General features: G+C 37.0%; 1 protein-coding gene across 2 annotated transcripts in view; it reads right to left on the reverse strand.

Annotated features, from left to right (window-relative positions):
- POF1B (POF1B actin binding protein) overlaps nucleotides 1-15,858 on the reverse strand; it is a 99,472-nt gene extending 83,614 nt beyond the window's left edge. For both annotated transcript variants that reach the window (XM_004022231.5, XM_060407529.1), the window contains exons 1-2: nucleotides 15,788-15,858; nucleotides 15,340-15,664 (exon numbers count right to left, since the gene is read on the reverse strand). In XM_004022231.5, the coding sequence (XP_004022280.2) occupies nucleotides 15,340-15,624 (285 nt within the window). In that variant the 5' untranslated portion in view covers nucleotides 15,625-15,664; nucleotides 15,788-15,858. The remainder of the gene's footprint in view (nucleotides 1-15,339; nucleotides 15,665-15,787) is intronic.
- Nucleotides 15,859-20,654: the final 4,796 nt, after the last annotated feature.

Consider the following 20,654-nt stretch of genomic DNA (forward strand, 5'->3'; position numbering starts at 1 on the left):
GCTGGGAAACTAGTCATCTTAGGGAGAATTTGTGAGTCAGAAAACATGTATTTTATTTCTGTATGTTAAAATAGCTATTAATTTAGAGTTTAAAAATCACATGAAATGCAAATAGTGCTGATTTCTTACTTACCTCAATGAAATGGCTTCTGAATATTTCAGTGCAGTGGAGATAAAAAGGAAAGCAGAAGCTGGAGAGGTGTTATTTTCTTTAAGGTTAGAAGGGAAACTTTAAAATCTTAAAACATACTCTGAATTCCCATTCATGGAACACTGCTTTGTCTTGGCAAAGGGACTTGAGTAACTCAATGAAGCTATGAGGCATGACATGCAGGGCCATCCAAGATGGATAGGTCCTAGTCAGGAGTTCTGAAAAAATGGCCCATTGGAGGATGGAATAGCAAACCACTCCAGTATTCTTGCCATGAGAACACCATGAACAGTATAAAAAGGCAAAAAGATAGAACACTGGAAGATGAGACCTAAGATCAGAAAGTGTTCAATATGCTACTGGGGAAGAGTGGAGGGAAATTACAAACAGCTCCAGAAAGAATGAAGCATCTAAGCCAAAGTGGAAACAATGATCAGTTGTGGATGAATGTTAGGTCCATGAATCAAGGTAAATTGGAAGTGGTCAAATAGGATATGGCAAGAGTGAACATCAACATCTTAGAAGTGAGTAAACTAAAATGGATGGTGGTGGTGGTTTAGCTGCTAAGTCATGTCTGACTCTTGTGAACTCCCTGGACTGTAGCCTGCTAGGCTCTTCTGTCCATGAGATTCTCCAGGCAAGAATACTGGAGTGGGTTGCCATTTCCTTTTCCAGGGGATTTTCCTGACCCAGGAATCGAACTCAGGTCTCCTACACTGCAGGCAGATTCTTTACAAACTGAGCTATGAGGGAAACCCAAAATGGATGGGAATGGGCAAAATTTAATTCAGATGACCATTATATCTACTACTGTGAACAAAAATCCATTAGAAGAAATGGAGTAGCCCTCAGAGTCAACAAGAGTCTGAAATGTAGTACTTGGATGCAATCTCAAAAATGAGAGAATGAGATTGGTTTGTTTCCATGGCAAAACATTCAGCATCACAGTAATCCAAGTCTATGCTCCAACTATCAATGCCAAAGAAGCTGAAGCTACCTGGTTCTATGAAGACCCAAAACATCTTCTAGAACTAATATTAAAAAAAAAGATATCCTTCTCATCATGTGTGTGAAGTCGCTCAGTCGTGTCCGACTCTTTGTGACCCCATGGACTGTAGCCCGCCAGGCTCCTCTGTCCATGGTATTCTCTAGGCAAGAATACTGGAGTGGGTTGCCATTTCCTTCTCCAGGGGATCTTCTCAACCCAGGGATCAACCTGTGTCTCCTGCATTGCAGGCAGATGCTTTATCCTCTGAGCCACCAGGGAAGCCTTTTCATCATATGGGATTGTAATGCAGAAGTAGAAGTAACAGGAGTAACAGGCAAGTTTGGCCTTAGAGTATAAAATGAAGCAGGGCAAAGGCTAATAGAGTTTTCTCAAGGGAACACACTAGTCATAACAAACACCCTCTTTCAACAACCCAAGAGATGACTCTACATATGGACATCACCAGATGGTCAATATTGAAATCGGATTGACTATATTTTTTGCAGCAGAAGATGGAGAAGCTCTATACAGGCAGTAAAAACAAGACCTGAAGCCAACTGTGGCATAGATCATAAGTGCCTTATGGCAAAATGCAGGCTTAAACTGAGAAAGTAGGGGAAACCACTAGGCAATTCAGGTATGACCTAAATAAAATTCCTTATGATTATAGAGTGGAGGTGACAAATAAGGGATTAGATCTGGTAGACAGAGTGTCTGAAGAACTAAGGACAGAGGTTCCTAACATTGTACAGGAGTCATTGACCAAAAGCATCCCAAAGAAAAAGAAATGCAAGAAGTCAAAATGGTTGTCTGAAGAGGCTTTATAAATAGCTGAGGAAAGAAGAACAGTGAAAGGCATGGGAGAAAGGGAAAAATATACTCAACTGAATGCAGAGTTCCATAGTACAGCAAGAAGAGTTAAGAAGGCCTTTTTAAATGAACACTGCAAAGAAATAGAGGAAAACAATAGAATGGGAAAGACTAGATATTTCTTCCAGAAAACTGGAGATATCAAAATAACATATCATGTAAAAATGGGCACAATAAAGGACAGAAACAATAAAGACCTAATAGAAGCAGAAGAGATTAAGTAGAGGTGGCAAGAATACACAGAACTATATTAAAAAGTTCTTAATGACCCAGATAACCACAATGGTGTGATCATTCACCTAGAGCCAAACATCGTGGAGTGTGAAGTCAAGTGGGCCTTAGCTTCCTAAGTATTACTACGAGCAACACTAGTGGACATGATGGAATCCCAGTTCAATTATTTAAAATCCTAAAAGATGATGCTGCAAATTAGGAAAACTCAGCAGTGATCACAGGACTGGAAAAGGTTAGTTTTCATTTCAATCCCAAAGAAAGGCAATGCCAAAGAATGTTCAAACTACTGCACAATTGTACTCATTTCACATGCTAGCGTGATAGTGCTCAAAGTCCTTCAAGCTAGGCTTCAACAGTACATGAACCAATAATTTCCACATGTACAAGATGGGTCTCGAAGAGGAGAGGAACCAGAGATCAAATTGGCAAAATCTGTTCGATCATAGAGAAAGCAAATGTATTCCAGACAAACACCTACTTCTGCTTCATCAACTACGTGGAAGCCTTTGAATGTAGAGATCACAACAAACTGTGGAAAATTCTTAAATAGATGAGAACATCAGACCATCTTACCTATCTCCTGAGAAACCTGTATGGGAGGTATGAAACAACAGTTAGAACTGGACATGGAACAACGGACTGGTTCCAGATTGAGAAAGGAGTACAACAAGGCTGCATATTGTCACCCTGCTTATTTAACTTATATGCAGACTACATCATTGGAAAAGACCCTGATGCTGGGAAAGATTGAAGGCAGGAGGAGAAGGGGATGACAGAGGATGAGATGGTTGGATTTCATCACCAACTTGATGGACATGAATTTGAGTAAGCTCTGGGAGTTGGTGATGGACAGGGAAGCCTGGTGTGCTGCAGTCCATGGGGTCACAAAGAGTTGGACACAACTGAATGACTGAACTGACTAACTGACTGAGAGACATCATTCAAAATGCTGGGCTGGATGAACCACAAGCTGGAATTTAGATTGCCTAGAGAAATATCAACAACCTTAGATATTCAGGTGATACCACTCTAATGGCAGAAAGTGAAGTGGAACTAGAGAGTCTCTTGATGAGGGCGAAGGAGGAGAGAGAAAATGCCAGCTTAAAACTCAACATTCAAAAAACTAAGATCATGGCATCCGGTCCCATCACTTCTTGCAAATAGAAAATGAAAAAGTGGAAGCATTTACATGTTTTATTTTCTTGGCTCCAAAATCACATCAGACGGTGACTGCAGCCATGAAATTAAGAAAGCGTTATTCCTTGGAAGGAAAGCTATGATAAACCAAGACAGTGTGTTCATTGCAGCATTGTTTATAATAGCCAGGACATGGAAACAACCTAGATGTCCATCAGCAGATGAATGGATAAGAAAGCTGTGGTACATATACACAATGGAGTATTACTCAGCCGTTAAAAAGAATTCATGTGAATCAGTTCTGATGAGATGGATGAAACTGGAGCCGATTATACAGAGTGAAGTAAGCCAGAAAGAAAAACACCAATACAGTATACTAACACATATATATGGAATTTAGAAAGATGGCAATGACGACTCTGTATGCAAGACAGCAAAAAAGACACAGAGGTGTATAACAGACTTTTGGACTCAGAGGGAGAGGGAGAGGGTGGGATGATTTGGGAGAATGGCATTGTAACATGTATACTGTCATGTAAGAATTGAATCGCCAGTCTATGTCCAATGCAGGATACAGCATTCTTGGGGCTGGTGCACGGTTATGACCCAGAGAGATGTTATGGGGAGAGAGGAGGGAGGGGGGTTCATGTTTGGGAATGCATGTACACCCGTGGTGGATTCAGGTCAATGTATGGCAAAACCAATACAGTACTGTAAAGTAAAATAAAGTAAAAATAAAAATTAAAAAAAAAATAAAAGAAAGCAGAGATATCACCTTGCCAACAAAGGTCCATGAGGTGAAAGCTGTGGTTTTTCCAGTAGTCATGTACAGATATGAGACTTGGACCAAAAAGAAGATTGACCACTGAAGAACTGATGGTTTTGAACTGTGGTGCTAAAGAAGATTCTCGAGTCTTTTGGACTGCAAGATGATGAAATCAGTCAATCTAAAGGAAATCAACCCAGAATATTCATTGGAAGGGCTGATGTTGAAGCTGAAACTCCAATACTTTGGCCACCTGATGAGAAGAACTGACTCATTCAAAAAGACTCTGATGCTGGGAAAAATTGAAGACAAAAGGAGACGGGGGTGGCAGAGGATGAGATGGTTGGATGGCATCACCAACTCAATGGACATGAGTTTGAGCAAACTCTGGGACATAGTTTAGAGCAGTGGAGCCTGGCATGCTGCATGCAGTCCATGAGGTGGCAAGTCATTTACGACCTAACAGCTGAACAACAATATAAGGGAAACCTTAAAAAGTTAAAACATACTCTAAATTCCAGGATTATTTCAGGGCAACACCTTGAAAGTCAGAACAAAATCTACTTTGTCTCCTAATATATTTTTGATACTTTCCCCTCTGATAACAAAACATTAGAATGGAAAAAATACAGTAATGGTAAGTATGAAATGATCTGCTGAAACTAAAAAATATTAACTTGTTTTAACTAAAAATTCTTTAATATCTGACCAAGGTTAATTAAGGGAGATCGCTGATAAAGAGCTGATATTTAAACTCAGGGCATCCATTAACTAGTTTTTCTAAATTGGACAAGTTATTCTGAGCTGTTTACACTTCAATTTTTTATTTGTACAACAAATAATACCCAATGTATGTTTTCATTTGTACACTGTACAATTTGCACAATAGATGGAATAAAGCTTTTTCTATTTATTTTTTGGAGTTCTAATAAATAATGTATATAAAATTTTTGAAAAATAAAATATAGCATCTATTAATATGAGGCATTATTTTTAATAGATTGGTAACATATGTAACTAAGATATTTGTTCATTACTTGTTATGTAGTGGTAATGAAAGAGACAGAAAAGACAGAATATACTTTCTACCATCACCAAAGTTACAATCAGTTAGGGGTAAATAACAATAAAGTATAATATCATAAGAGCTACAAGGAACTTACTCTGGGAGCTTCCATGGCTAAGAAGTAACTTCAGCCTGGGACAACTTAAGATTTCATCACAGGTTACACTTCAGGAAAACTTATTGAAAAATTACTATAATTTCAACATATCTAGATTGGTGAGAATAGAGAATAGGGACATTTCAAGTGTAAGAGTATCATGCACAAAGACATAGTTGTGGAAAAGGAGAGGCTATATTTAAAGAACAATAGTTTACATTTTGGCTGAAACATAGAACAATAAAAGAGGGGTTCCCAGAAGTAAGGTCCCTGAGAGCCAAATAATTGGAGGGCTTTGAAAGTCAGACTAAGAAATTCATAGACACTGAGTGTCATTGAAGTTTTATTGAGCAGTAGAGTAGTATGAGGTGTTTATAGAGAATTTAAATAACTAAAATATTCTTAGGTGCAATAGAGTTTGTGAAGATTTTAAAATAATTTTATTCAGAGATGTATACATCCAAGCTGAAGTCTATGCTAAGGAGAAATGAGTAAATACTATGCTTGAAGATAAAAATATTTCCTTGGAGAGTTCTAAATGTATTTTCATATGTGGATGAGTACTGAACAGTAGTAGTAGTTTTTATGAAACAGTCTCAGGGCACATAACTGATATGCTAAACAATTACAAGGTCATTGAGTAAGATTCAGTAAATAAAAACATTTCCCTTAAATATACAGGAGAGGTAGAAAGAATATTTCTATAAGCAGTGTAATTAACAGCTCTAAGTTAAGTTGGTTAAAGGAAGAATCACAACAATATTCCAGGGAAATTACATGACAAATCAGAATGACAAACCCTTCAATAACATTTGGCATATTAAATAATGATAAATATTTGTCCAAAGGGAAAAAGTTTTAACTAAATATAAACAAGTCAAATCCAGATGCTTAATAAAATCCAAGAACTAAAATAGAAAACTGATTGACTTATTAAATAGCTTTCTTATATTTCTGTGTTGTTCATGTTTTCAAAGAGGCAATTTGTTCCCTACTTTCCATTTTCAACTCAAAGAGAGGGCATTGAGGAGTGAAATCTATGAAACAGTGCCAGTCATGTATCTTATTAAAACCACTGCTGACAGCCACATTCAGGAATTTTTGTGTCATAATCACAAAGAGAGAGGGGAGAGAGGAGAGGAAGTATTTGAAGTTTCATTCTATTCCCCAAAACACTTTTTTTTTGGATTGACTTTGAGTTTTGGTTAAAAAAAAAAAAAAAAAAAAAACTCAACCATCAACAAGTGTATAGTCCATGGTGGAGGGGAATAAGAAATAAAGAAATAATATACTACTCAGTATTATGCTATCTTACAATACTTTAGCTAAATGATGAAAAGTGATACTGTATTTAAAAGGAGACCACACCTGGGATGGAGGTTGGGGTGGAGTACTACATTGAGGAGAGAGTAAGAAGATCCAGGGTTGAAGATGTTTTGGTGGAAGAAGACTTTCCAAATGCATATTGATGGATAGGTAGGAATCCAACAGAAATGTGAGGGAAGGGTAGATGTTGCCAGAGCAGGCAATGGAATGAACAAACGAAGGGGTGGGAGGGAAGCAAAATGTTCAAGAAACAGACAGCAGTGAAGTGCATCTGGAATACAAGACGTAAGGAGGTGGGTAGTGACAGATAAGACTACAAAAATAGGGTGAGGCTGTCCTAAAGAGTGTCTTTAATAACATCAAAGTCTAGGAGTTTGACCTAACTTGGGAACTCGATTATCAAAGTTTTTAAAAAGATTCTAAATTGCAAATTAAATGCCATTTTATTGCTGAGTTAATATATTCCATAAAAAATTACAAGCCAACATTATTTGTTCATGATACTTCTATCAAAGCATTTATGAGTTTTTAAATAACTAAAATTTAATCAACTTATTACCCAGTGCTGGAGGTTTATATGTTTTGATACAAAGCAATCAATAAAATTTATGAGAGAAATGTAAAAAAGAATTCTGGACAGTAACAAAATATATCTGCCTCCTTGGTAAACAACATGATGTTTTAAAAGCATTGACATGTTTATTGACATTATTTATTTATGCCCTGGATTGTGTCCCAAAAAATTTCGGGTGGTTCATAATGGAGTACATACAGGAAAATGATCATGAAGCATATACAGGAATCAGGTATCAGAGACAGTATAACACAGATAAGAGTCAAATGTGTAGACCAGGAATATCCAGTATAACATGGTGGTGATAAGCATAGACTGGAAACTAGACTGTTTAGATTTAAATCCCAAAAAAGAAAAAAAAAAGAAAGAAATCCCCCAAAAGAGGGGATATATGTATACATATAGCTGATTCACTGTGCTGTACAGTAGAAAGTAACACAACACTGTAAAGCAATTATACTTCAATATTTTTTTAAAATATTCAAACCCCAGTTCTACCACATACTAGCCGTATGAACTTGAGCAAGTCTCATAGCACCCCTGTGCCTTGGTTATCTCATCTGTAAAAATGGAAATGATATTTGAACTTTACTTGCTATTGTTCAGTTGCTAAGTTGCAGTCACTGAGCTGCAACACACCAGACTCCTCTATCCTTCACTATCTCTCAGGGTTTGCTCAAACTCATGCCCATTGAGTCAGTAATGCCATTCAACCATCTCATCCTCTGTCGCCCCTTTCTTCTTTTGCCTTCAATCTTTCCCAGCGTTGGAGTCTTTTCCAATGAGTCAGCTCTTCACATCAGGTAGCCAAAGTATTGGAACTTCAGCTTCAGGATCAGTTCTTCCAATGAATATTCAGGGTTTATTTCCTTTAGTAATGACTGGTTTGATCTTGCAGTTCAAGGGACTCTTGAGTCCTCTCCACCACAATCTGAAAGTATCAATTCTTCTGTGCTTAGCCTTCTTTATGGTCCAACTCTCAGAGCCATACATGACTATTGGAAAAAGCATAGCTTTGACTATATGGACCTTTGTCAGAAAAATGAAGTCTCTGCTTTTTAATAAGCTAAGTTTGTCATAGCTTTTCTTCCAAGGAGCAAGTGTCTTTTAATTTCATGGTTGCAGTCACCACCCACAGTGATTTTGGAGCCCAAGAAAATAAAGTCTGTCACTGTTTCTATTTTTCCCCATCTATTTGCATGAAGTGATGGCACCAGATACCATGATCTTAGTTTACTTTACTTACTAAGGTTTAAAATTAATTCAGTAAGCTAAGGGAGATAGGAAGTTCCAGAGAGGCTATGAAACCCAGATCATGTGCTAAAGAAAGGAAGATGCATTTTGATTGAGGGGGGTTATTTTTTCATCTTTTTTCCTCTTAAATATTTACTGGACTTCCTTCGTGGTTCAGTGGTTAGGAATCTGCCTGCCAATGCAGAGGACACAGGTCAGTCCCTGGTCTGGTAAGATTCCACATGCCATGCTGTGGAGCAATGAGGCCGGTACACCACAACTACTGAGCCCACACTCTAGATGCCACACACCACAACTAGAGAAAGCCTGCACACAGCAATGAAGACCCAGCACAGCCAAAAAATTAATAAATAAATAATTTTTTAAATTTTTCTCTCAAAAAGTAAGGTTCTGGGGAAATTATATAAAAGATAGATACAGTCAGCCCTCCATATCCATGGCTTCTGCATCTGCAAATTCAACCAACAGAGGACTGAAAATATTAGAAAAATAAAAATCTGGAAAGCTTCAAAAAGCAAAACTTGAATTTGATGTGTTCTGACAACTATTCATACAGCATTTATATTGTATTTACAGATCTAAAGATGATTTAAAATACATGGAATGCTATGCATAGGTTATACGTAAATACTAGGCCATTTTACATAAGATATTTGAGCATCTGTGGATTTTGGTATCTGGAGCGGGGATCCAGATACCAATCCCCCTTGGATAACAAAGGATGACTGTATATACATATATAAATAAAAATATTTCATTTCACCTTTTAAAGAAGGTTCATGAATTTAATTCTCCTTCTACTGAAATAGTCTTTCTAAACATATACTTTGAAAGTTCATGGCTTCATACTCTGTTTCATTCCTATGTGTCCATTAAAGCTGATCAGGTACTTTGGCAGCAGTTTGATAGCACATCTGCACCACCATGAATTTCTTTGAATGTGAGGATTTTAGATATATTTTTATATTTTAATGAGTAGCTTGAATATATATATATCTGCAGTGTCCAGTAGAACTCTCTGCAGTGGTGGAAATACCTTATATATTTGCTGTACAGATAGTAGTCATTAGCCACCTGTGGCTGTTGAGCACTTAAACGTGGCTATTGTGACTGAGGAACTGAATAATTTGTTTTAATTTTAATTAATTTAAATTTGAAAAGAAAAAGAAAGAAAGTGAAGTCACTCAGTTGTGTCCGACTCTTTGTGACCCCTATGGACTGTAGCCTACCAGGGTCCTCAGTCCATGGAAATTTTCGAGGCAAGAGTACTGGAGTGGGTTGCCATTTCCTTCTCCAGGGTATCTTCCCGACCCAGGGATCAAACCCAGGTCTCGAGCATTGAAGGCATACATTTTACCGTCTGAGCCACCAGGGAAGCTCATATTTATGATAGACTATTCATATATTATTTAATTTATTATTGTATTTTATCTGTGCAGCTAGTGGTTTTTGTTGGCTATATTTTTATAAATCAACAATATGAATGGCAAGAATTATAAAGTGATAACTCTGTGCTGGACACCTTCACGTGTTCTCATTTGGTACTCATTACAACTCTGCTTGCTTCCCTGGTGGCTCAGATGGTAAAGTGCCTGTCTGCAATGCAGGAGACCTGGGTTTGATCCCTGAGTTGGGAAGATGCCTGGGTTGGGAAGCTACTTATTTGTAGCTCTCCCTGAGACATTACACATAGATTCACTTGTACAGGCATTTTCTCCACACAATGTTCTCTGTGACTGATCTTTAGGCTCCACAAAATATAAACATCTTTAGTCAATACCTACTGGCTTTTATTTTCCTATTGATAGGTCCTATCAAATAGTTCAAGACTTTGGTGCAATCAGTGCACAAAGGAGAGACAGCAAGACTGTTGGGATGAGAATTAAATAATAAAAATTACATGCATAGTACAGGACTTTGTTCGCTAAATATTGGAAACTTATTGAACACAACTCTTTAATGTTACCTAATTTGAATTTTAAAACTTTACTTAAAATTAATAAGTAATACACTGTTCCAAGAAAGAAAACCATGGGAGCCTTATATGTGCTTCAGTTTTAATGACTATGAGAATCACTGACTGTAATAATGGTGACTGAACAGTCTCAAAAGAAGTAGTATCTTTAAAAACCACCTGACATTTATGCTGACAGAATTTTCCAAGGCAAACCACCATTTGAATAAATTTTCTGAATAGTATGGGAGATGCTTTACCTAGAACCTTTTAAAGCCAGCAACATGGTTAAACACCTGCCTTAGGTTATTGTTGAGATGCTGTTCTGAACTTTGTACAGAAAGAAACAGGTTAAGTTGTAATGATCTCTCCTTAGATGAAACAAACACTTCCTCAATCTAGGATAAAATTTGTGATTCTGTCCCATGTAAAGAAAGCTATAGAATGTAAGGGTAATGGAACTCCTTCCTCTCACCGCTTCCCTCCAAGGAAACCCTCTCACTCAAGAGACCCATTCTTGGATTCTTTCTCTTTTACTGAAGGAAAAACTAGGAGAGAAAATAAAGTATCCAGTCACTTTGCAGTGCATGATTTTTGTTTTTAAGAATTAGAGATGTATCTGTTCCATTGGAAGTAAAAAAGGGATGCTATTAAGATGGCTTCTGTTGTGAAGAAAATGTTAGCTCAAATATACTTGTTTAGAAAGGTTTTCACTTTTAAATAGGGTTTAAGAGCATGGCAAATCTTGCAGTTATTTTACCAAGAATTTTCAAGAAAAAAAAAAATTGAATCACAACAGTTAAAACAAAGTTCACCTCCCTCCCCATTTCCCCCACCACCTTCACACACACACACACACGCACACACACACACACACACACACACAATTATAGCTTGTTAGTGCTATTGACTGAAAACAGGCCCAGCAATTTATCAGACTTCCCTTAAACAAAAGACAATTGGCAAGGGCATTTTCACCTAGTAATTAGTTGCACTCAGTTTCTATAGCTTCATTTAATTATAAGCACAAAAGGGATGACTAAAGCTGAAAACTCAGGGTTCTTTATCCTATGACCTTATTCGTTTTTCAGGCAACCTACTTCCCTGAACAATCATTCACTTTAGTGACCACGCCTTTGAACAACAATTTATCAAAACAACACACCCATCCCCACAGAACAGGAAAATTTTCTGATAGTGTACAGAAATCCTGGCATAGTAAAGGAGCTATCAACAATCTTTGTAACCAAAGAAAAAGAAAAAAAATCATGTAAACAAAGAAAAGCCCAAGCTGATTAATTCTGAGAGCAGAGATCATTCATAAACTTATATTCTTCCCCAGGTTGCTTTCTGGAGTTAAATTTTGTTGTGAGCTTAAAATTTAAAAGAATGGTCATCCATATAACACAATCTCTAAGAGGTCTCTTCTTCCATCAGAACATTTTATTCAGTAAAATATTGATGGCTAAAGCACACAATCATATTTTAAAATGAAATATAGACATACAGAACACCTACAGACTAGATCATGTATGCATGCATGAATGCTAAGTTGCTTCCGTCTTGTTCGACTGTTTGTGACCCTATGGAATGTAGCCGGCCAGGCTTCTTTGTCCATGAGATTCTCCAGGCAAGAATACTGGAGTGGGTTGCCATGCCCTCCTCCAGGGGATCTTCCCAACTCAGGGATCAAACCCACATCTGTTATGTCTTCTGCATTGACAGCAGGTTCTTTACCACTAGCACCACCTAGGAAGCCCCCAGATCATGTTTTGCTGTCCTCAATATGGACTCTCCCTAGATAAGCAAATGGGTATTTAGATAATCATGGTGCTTCTTACATAACAGGCACTTAATAAATATGTGCTCAATGAATGATAGGTATTAAGAATATTTTATTTTGATCAATTTCTCTGTTATAACAGAACTGTTCTGTATGCATGGAAAATAACTTGAACATCATAAAAAGCTGAAATTAATGAAAGAGAAATATTCATGTCCAATGTGTATTAATATCAATGCTGTTCATTTGAGGCAGCATTTCATTTTGAATTAATGATGGGTGTTTAACAGTCAGGCTTTTTAAAAGGTTGAGCCAAAAGGTTTTTGTTCTCTTTAGTTTCATGTAGTTTCTAGAACATCATTTATTTATAAGACGACATTCAGTTCTAAAATTCACCTATGACCTTGATTATAACTGTTTCTAATTCTTCCAGTTCATATGAATAAACAGTAATTTTAATTCTATCATCAATTTAGATAATTTCACCTGCAACTGGTTTCTATATTCAATTTTCTCTGAGAAACATTCTATCAGTCAGAAAAAATAATACTGAGAGAATCATAAAATATATCTAATCAATTGTAGACAAGAAACAAAGAAACATTATATCTGGAGAAATTTAAAATATGTTTATGTCTATAAACACTATTTTAGTTCATAAGAAAGCAATAAAGGAAAAACATGTGCTAAAAAGCCAGAAATAGAAAATACTAAAGTGCTGCACAAAGCATTTGTTTAAATCTAAAATGTCTACTACACAAACTAAAAAAGAAAAGCCGTGCAATATCATTTCAGTTTCTCAAAGAGATCATATTTTACTACTGGAAATGATATATATTTTTAATCTTATGAATTCTTTTAATATCATCCAAACACAAAAATGCTAAAAACAATTAAAGTAAAAGTTTAATTTAATTCATGATAACCAATCCATTTTCCTAGCTGCCATGGTCACAAACTCAAGCATCAGAATAATTGCTATATACCAACTCAAAATATCTTTGAAACATGGCATATTAAGGAGAGAATTTAAAAAATAAAGCTAAATGAAAAAGGTATTAAGTAATGTGTACTTCTTGCTTGTGCTAGGCATGGTATATAATAAAGCTGCTACTACATCTTACCCATTTCATTAACATGAAGGTAATTTCAGATCAATTTTAGGTCTTACATTATACAATGCCATCCTGCCACTAAACAGAGAGAAAGTAAATAAAATAATAGTTTCTTAGTCACATTCTTTGTGACAGCTATCTTAAAGCTTTCTTGCCAAATTATCTTTTTGTAGATTTATGAACGCCCTTTGATATGTAACTCAGTTTGAAATTTTACCCCCCTCTTCTTCACCCAGCCCTTTTCTTTCTTGTCAACTGTTAATAACTTCAGACTTCACCTTCTATTCCAATCTCTTTTCCCAGTTTTTGTGGTGATACTTTCTGTCCTTAAGGCTCTTTGTAAATTCCTTTGGGGAACTACATTTCAGGATGGATCTAGTCCTATGAGGATCACTTAGCAAATATCTGGTAGAAAGAAGGTGATCCTTGTAAAAAGCTCAACCAGCATTGTCCAGGTTTATTTAAAAGGAAAGTTGAACTATGGAGTATACAATAAAGTGTGACCCTAAAAGCTCTTCTGTGGTCAATGTTTATAACTTGCAAAATTTCAGCTTTAATTTTTTTTCCTATTTATTTTTCTTTTGGTAGGAAATTGATAAGAGGTTAATAATAATGTCAGGGTAATTTTAGCATACCCATGATAATGGTAACTTGCTGTTTCCAACCTTTGCATTGTTTTGAGGCTACTCAGGAACATAGGTGACAGCTACTATTGTTGTTCATTAACATCCTAATGCTTAATATTGGAATGCACATTTGCATTATTATTATCACAAACTAGTAGTTTTGACTTTTTATTTTTCTTCCCTTAGACTTCAATGCAGGTGGCATTTTTCTCAAATAGGTAATTATTGCCAGTAAATTCTTGAGTTTTTCTTCTTAATGTTCCCTTCAATTTAAGCTAGGAGTGAAGTAAAACAGTAAAATTGTGGCCCTTATAGTTGTTCACTTCCCTATGTCTTTAAAAAATTCTTTTTAAAACAGCTTTATTATATCCCTTATACATGTTGCTTCATATCCAACTTAAAATTGTTATTTTGGGGAAAATAATCCATATTATTCCAAATCAGCATGACAATGCAGCATAGGATATCATTCCGAAGGTTACTTTCTGAGCTGTACTTTTTGATACAGTACTACTTATATCTTGAAGCATAATTTCAGTTTGGACAGAAGTTTCCAGAAAGCTTTAAGACATGCAAATTTAATGTAAAGACAGTCAAAAATGAAAACAGACATAAAGCTGTTATTTTTATATTGTCTTTCACTGTTCTTTCACATTCATTGGCAAGATTATTAGCACAGATACTAAACTAACCCCTTTACAAACAAATTTATTTTATTTTAAAGGGTGTCTTAGGCTTCCACTATTTTTAGCTTTCATATAACAACTGCTTATATCTTGCCTTCCTCAATTCTATATTCACTTTCAATATTCCTTCTACTAAGACATAAATTATCCACCTTGACTATACAAGAACCAGTGTGTCATTATCAGAAGACTAAACGCATATAACAATTCAAATAGACATTTGTGCCTGTCACTTATCCTGGAGCAGTATACTATTTGCTAAACACAAATAACTGCTTGTCACTCTGTACATACCATTTTCCCTGCACCACCATATTTGATTTTTTAAAAAAGCTGTTTACTTTGGATATGAAGTGAACCAGTGAGAATTTATTTTATAAAAAGTTGAGGATTGCTTTATGGTAGGAGTAAAAGAATACCTCAGATTAGATATTCCAATCTAATTCCACAAAAATGAGCCATCCTATATTCTAGTTAGATTGTGAAAATCATTGAAACTGATAAACAAATGGTTACAAGCATTAGTAAACTGATAAACAAATGGCTACAGCACTAGAAAAGGACAGTCAGGAGATGGAATTTGGAAGACCTTATATTGCATATAAAAGTGCGATCCAAGAGATAATATTCTGTAGAATAGAGCCAGAGAAGCAGGAAGAAAATAAATGAGTTTGACATTTCCCCCTCTTTGACATAGCTGCCTTTGTGGTACCTGGGAATGGTCACTCCAAACCAAGCTTTGGTACGAGGAGGCAGTTTTGAGAGGGGAGAGCACTTCTCCTGAGCCGACAGGGTCCAAAGCCTGAACCACCTTGTTCATGGGCCCACTGTAAGTCCTCACTCGCTGGTACACTACAGCTTTTTCTGGAGGCTGCTGGGCTTGGCTTGACTGACGGTAACAGTGGTAATGCTGGGGCTGGCATGGCAGCACCTCTTGGGACTGCTGAGTCCCACAGCTGCTGCTGCTCATCTCACTCCAATAGCTTGAGCTCATCATCTTCCCAGTGGTCTGCAAGGTAATCCCCAAGATGTTCTCCCTAAGGAACAAACAGAGAGAGATCATGAAAGAAAGGGGCAGGAAAGCAGACAGGCAGGCACATGTTGAAGCCTTTTATTAACCACTGCGGCCTATTCTGGTGCCAACGAGAGACTAGAGTTACCTGAGCAGCAGCAGAAGCAGGACAGGCAGCTGCAGAGGAGGTAGCAAAGTAGTCGAGTGCAAAAGCAAAGTGGAGCCACCCCAGTGAGATTGCTCCAGGAAATAGTACTGCCACGCCCCTGAGGGGCGGAATCACCAGGCAGGTTTACCTGCCAGGAGAGGCCCTGCTTTGCTACGGAGATAGCTACAAGCCGGCTCAGTAGGCTAGGAAGTCTAGGAAGAGCAGGAATGTGGAATTTCAGGGCTAAAGTCAGAGCTTCCAAATTCCACTGTCTTGGAAATTCACTTGAACTGTAAATAGGTAAAGACATATCCATGCCAAAATTTACTACAGAAAAAAAGTCACAGAAGTCACATGAAGGTGACTTTCCCATGGTTCTTAACCTTAGGAAAGCTAATTACAAGCATGAATACTACCATTCCAGAGTCTCAGACCAAAATAAGGGATATTAGCATAGGCACCATACTAGTTTTTCCAGATAAATTTGCATTCTTTGTAAAACCCAGCTGGTAACTGCAGTTAAGGGGGATTGCTGCGGGGTCTCCTTCTAGTAACTCTCTCTAATTTTGGACCTGTTTAATTTGCTCCAGGCCTCATGTGGTTTTCTAATTTAAATTGAGGAAGATTTGTCTAAATGATGATATCTGTCAAGAAAAATCTAACCAGTACATAAATGCTTTGCATTTTAGCATTTATATATTGTTTTGCATTTTTAATATAAATTTATTTATTTTAATTGGAGGTTAATTACTTTACAATATTGTATTGGTTTTGCCATACATCAACATGATGTATAAAACAGTTTTTTGTTTTGCATTTTTACAAAGAACTGTATCCTGAATTTATGCTTTTTAAATATCTAGTTCTTAAGGGAGCTGCAAGTCTTAAGAGGTGTCTTAATTGATACAATGAGATTTAAATATCTTTAGCACTTATATTTATCACTACTTGAAATCACAATCATATTGCCTCCTTATCCACCAGATTTTGCCTTGCAAGATATTTCAGCACTACAGAATTCTAGAATACTCTCACTGAGGATGTCTTCAGATAATGGATGTCTTCATAGTGTGTATATATACCATAGAACCCAGGACACCACCACCATTCTGGAGAGGAAGAAAATATCATCAAACTGGCTAGCCAGATTTTTAACTGCTGAGTGTACAAAAGGCAGTGATTTATTGGTCATTCACTCTGACTATGTGAGTACGTGGAATATCTTCATTCTCACAAATGTATGAGAGCTTAGAGGGGAGGAAATGAGGCAGAAACATAGAGCGGCTGAAAATCTTCCCAAAGTTAAACTATTAGTAAATAATGAGTCTGTGATTTGAGCAGACAGCTAACTTTAAGCTCTTAGCTACTGTATTATAACGCTAAGTTAAATTTTAAATTATGTTCTGTATCTGGACATCCAATACATCTTCCAAGTAGAAAAATAAAATAGTTTTGAACCATTAGTACATAAGTGATTTTAAAAATAATCTTTGTTTTTTATGGGGGAGAGGTAAGCAAAATGCTGAAAATGGACCTTAAAACTTTAAAATAATTAAAATAATTTATTGTATATTTACATTTATATTTATATGCTGTGTGCAGAGCTTTCGAATCTAATCCTTGTTCATTATAATGCTGTTTCTCAAGGCTTAAATTTTAATTAGGAACACGTGATCTGCCAAACAGCCTGGCAAAATGTCATAACAATAACTTGTTAATATCATTAATAGTATCATTTTGAATCAGCTTTATATGTGAATGGGGAATGGATATTACATAAGGTCATCCAGTCAGCTCTGATTGTTGAAATCTGAATTTGAAATACACACAAACACATACACACAGTGCCATTAATGTCTGCATCCAGTGCTGCTAATATCTGCATTCTAATAACTAAAGTAAGAGATTGAAATGAAAAATAAAAATGCTTTCATCCATACCTGCTCCCCATATTTCTTGGATATATGGCATTTTGAGGCAGCCACCTTAATGCAATCAGTAAAAATTAATGTGTGAAGTTGACACCTTCTTTTAATTCCTGAGCCTCATCCATCAGTTTTCTACATGCTTGGGTAAGAAGAAGAGAGAAGGTCAGGGATAGTATTAATACAAAGAAAGGAAATTAGACACTCTCTGGCAGACAAACCACATCTAAGTATGAAACAGATGTTGACCACCCTTGCTCACCTCAGAGAGGTTTATCAATCATTCTCACCAAAGTTTCTGCTCCTTTTCTGAGATGTCATTGTGCCTTCATTGATCTGCTTCTACAATTGTTTTATTTCTCCTTTATGAAGATAATGTTAAAACTCATTTATTTTGATTAATAAATGCATATAAATATATTTGACCATTTACTAACAGTATTTGTTCTGTTTTATACTGGCAAACCCAAGGAATTAAAACTTAAGCTTCATGACTATGCTATGCTTCTTACATTCAGTTCAGTTCAGTTCAGTTCAGTAGCTCAGTTGTGTCCGACTCTTTGCAACCCTATGAATCGCAGCACTCCAGGCCTCCCTGTCCATCACCATCTCCCGGAGTTCACTCAGACTCATGTCCATTGAGTCCGTGATGCCATCCAGGCATCTCATCCTCAGTCGTCCCCTTCTCCTCCTGTCCCCAGTCCCTCCCAGCATCAGAGTCTTTTCCAATGAGTCAACTCTTCGCATGAGGTGGCCAAAGTACTGGAACTTTAGCTTTAGCATCATTCCTTCCAAAGTAATACCAGGGTTGATCTCTTTCAGAATGGACTGGATGGATCTCCTTGCACTCCAAGGAACTCTCAAGACTCTTCTCCAGCACAACAGTTCAAAAGCATCAATACTTTGGTGCTCTGCCTTCTTCACAGTTCAACTCTCACATCCATACATGCCCACTGGAAAAACCATAGCCTTGACTAGACAGACCTTAGTTGGCAAAGTAATGTCTCTGCTTTTGAATATATTATCTAGGTTGGTAGTAACTTTTCTTCCAAGGAGTAAGTGTCTTTTAATTTCATGGCTGCAATCACCATCTGCAGTGATTTTGGAGCCCAAAAAATTAAAGTCTGACACTGTTTCCACTGTTTCCACATCTATTTCCCATGAAGTAATGGGACCGGATGCCATGATCTTCGTTTTCTGAATGTTGAGCTTTAAGCCAACTTTTTCGCTCTCTTCTTTCACTTTCATCAAAGGCTTTTTAGTTCCTCTTCACTTTCTGCCATAAGGGTGGTGTCATCTGCATATCTGGGGATATTGATATTTCTCTGGCAATCTTGATTCCAGCTTGTGTTTCTTCCAGTCCAAAGTTTCTCATGATGTACTCTGCATATAAGTTAAATAAGCAGGGTGACAATATACAGCCTTGATGTACTCCTTTTCCTATTTGGAACCAGTCTGTTGTTCCATGTCCAGTTCTAACAGTTTCTTCCTGACCTGCATACAGATTTCTCAAGAGGCAGGTCAGGTGGTCTGTATCCCCATCTCTTTCAGAATTTTCCACAGTTTATTGTGATCCACACAGTCAAAGGCTTTGGTATAGTCAAGAAAGCAGAAATAGATGTTTTTCTGGAACTCTCTTGCTTTTTCCATGATCCAGCGGATGCTGGCAATTTGATCTCTGGTTCCTCTGCCTTTTCTAAAACCAGCTTGAACATCAGGGAGTTCATGGTTCACGTATTGCTGAAGCCTGGATGGAGAATTTCGAGCATTACTTTACTAGCATGTGAGATGAGTGAAACTGTTTGGTAGTTTGAGCATTCTTTTGCATTGCCTTTATTTGGAATCGGAATGAAAACTAAAGTTTTCCAGTCCTGCGGCCACTGCTGAGTTTTCCAAACTTGCTGGCATATTGAGTGCAGCACTTTCACAGCATCGTCTTTCAGGATTTGAAATAGCTCAACTGGAATTCTATCACCTCCACTTGCTTTGTTCGTAGTGATGCTTTCTAAGGCCCACTTGACTTCACATTCCAAGATGGCTGGCTCTAGATTAGTGATCACATCATCATGATTATCTGGGTCGTGAAGATCTTTTTTGTACAGTTCTTCCATGTATTCTTGCCATCTCTTCTTAATATCTTCTGCTTCTGTTAGGTCCATACCAATTTTCTCCTTTATCGAGCCCATCTTTGCATGAAATGTTCCCTTGGTATCTCTAATTTTCTTGAAGAAATCTCTAGTCTTTCCCATTCTGTTGTTTTCCTCTATTTCTTTGCATTGATCACTGAAGAAGGCTTTCTTATCTCTTCTTGCTATTCTTTTGGAACTCTGCATTCAGATCCTTATATCTTTCCTTTTCTCCTTTGCTTTTCACTTCTTTTCTTTTCACAGCTATTTGTAAGGCCTCCCCAGACAGCCATTTTGCTTTTTTTGCATTTCTTTTCCATGGGGATGGTCTTGATCCCTGTCTCCTGTACAGTGTCACAAACCTCATTCCATAGTTCATCAGGCACTCTATCTATCAGATCTAGGCCCTTAAACCTATTTCTCCCTTCCACTGTATAATCATAAGGGATTTGATTTAGGTCATATCTGAATGGTCTAGTGGTTTTCCCTACTTTCTTCAATATGAGTCTGAATTTGGTAGTAAGGAGTTCATGATCTGACCCACAGTCAGCTCCTGGTCTTGTTTTTGTTGACTGTATAGAGCTTTTCCATTTTTGGCTGCAAGGAATATATCAATCTGATTTCAGTGTTGACCATCTGGTGATGTACATGTATAGAGTCTTCTCTTATGTAGTTGGAAGAGGGTGTTTGCTATTACCAGTGCATTTTCTTGGCAAAACTCTATTAATCTTTGCCCTGCTTCATTCCGCATTCCAAGAACAAATTTGCCTGTTACTCCAGATGTTTCTTGACTTCCTACTCTTGCATTCCAGTCCC

This window comes from Ovis aries, chromosome X (genome assembly GCF_016772045.2).
Source record: "Ovis aries strain OAR_USU_Benz2616 breed Rambouillet chromosome X, ARS-UI_Ramb_v3.0, whole genome shotgun sequence".
NCBI lineage: Eukaryota > Metazoa > Chordata > Mammalia > Artiodactyla > Bovidae > Ovis > Ovis aries.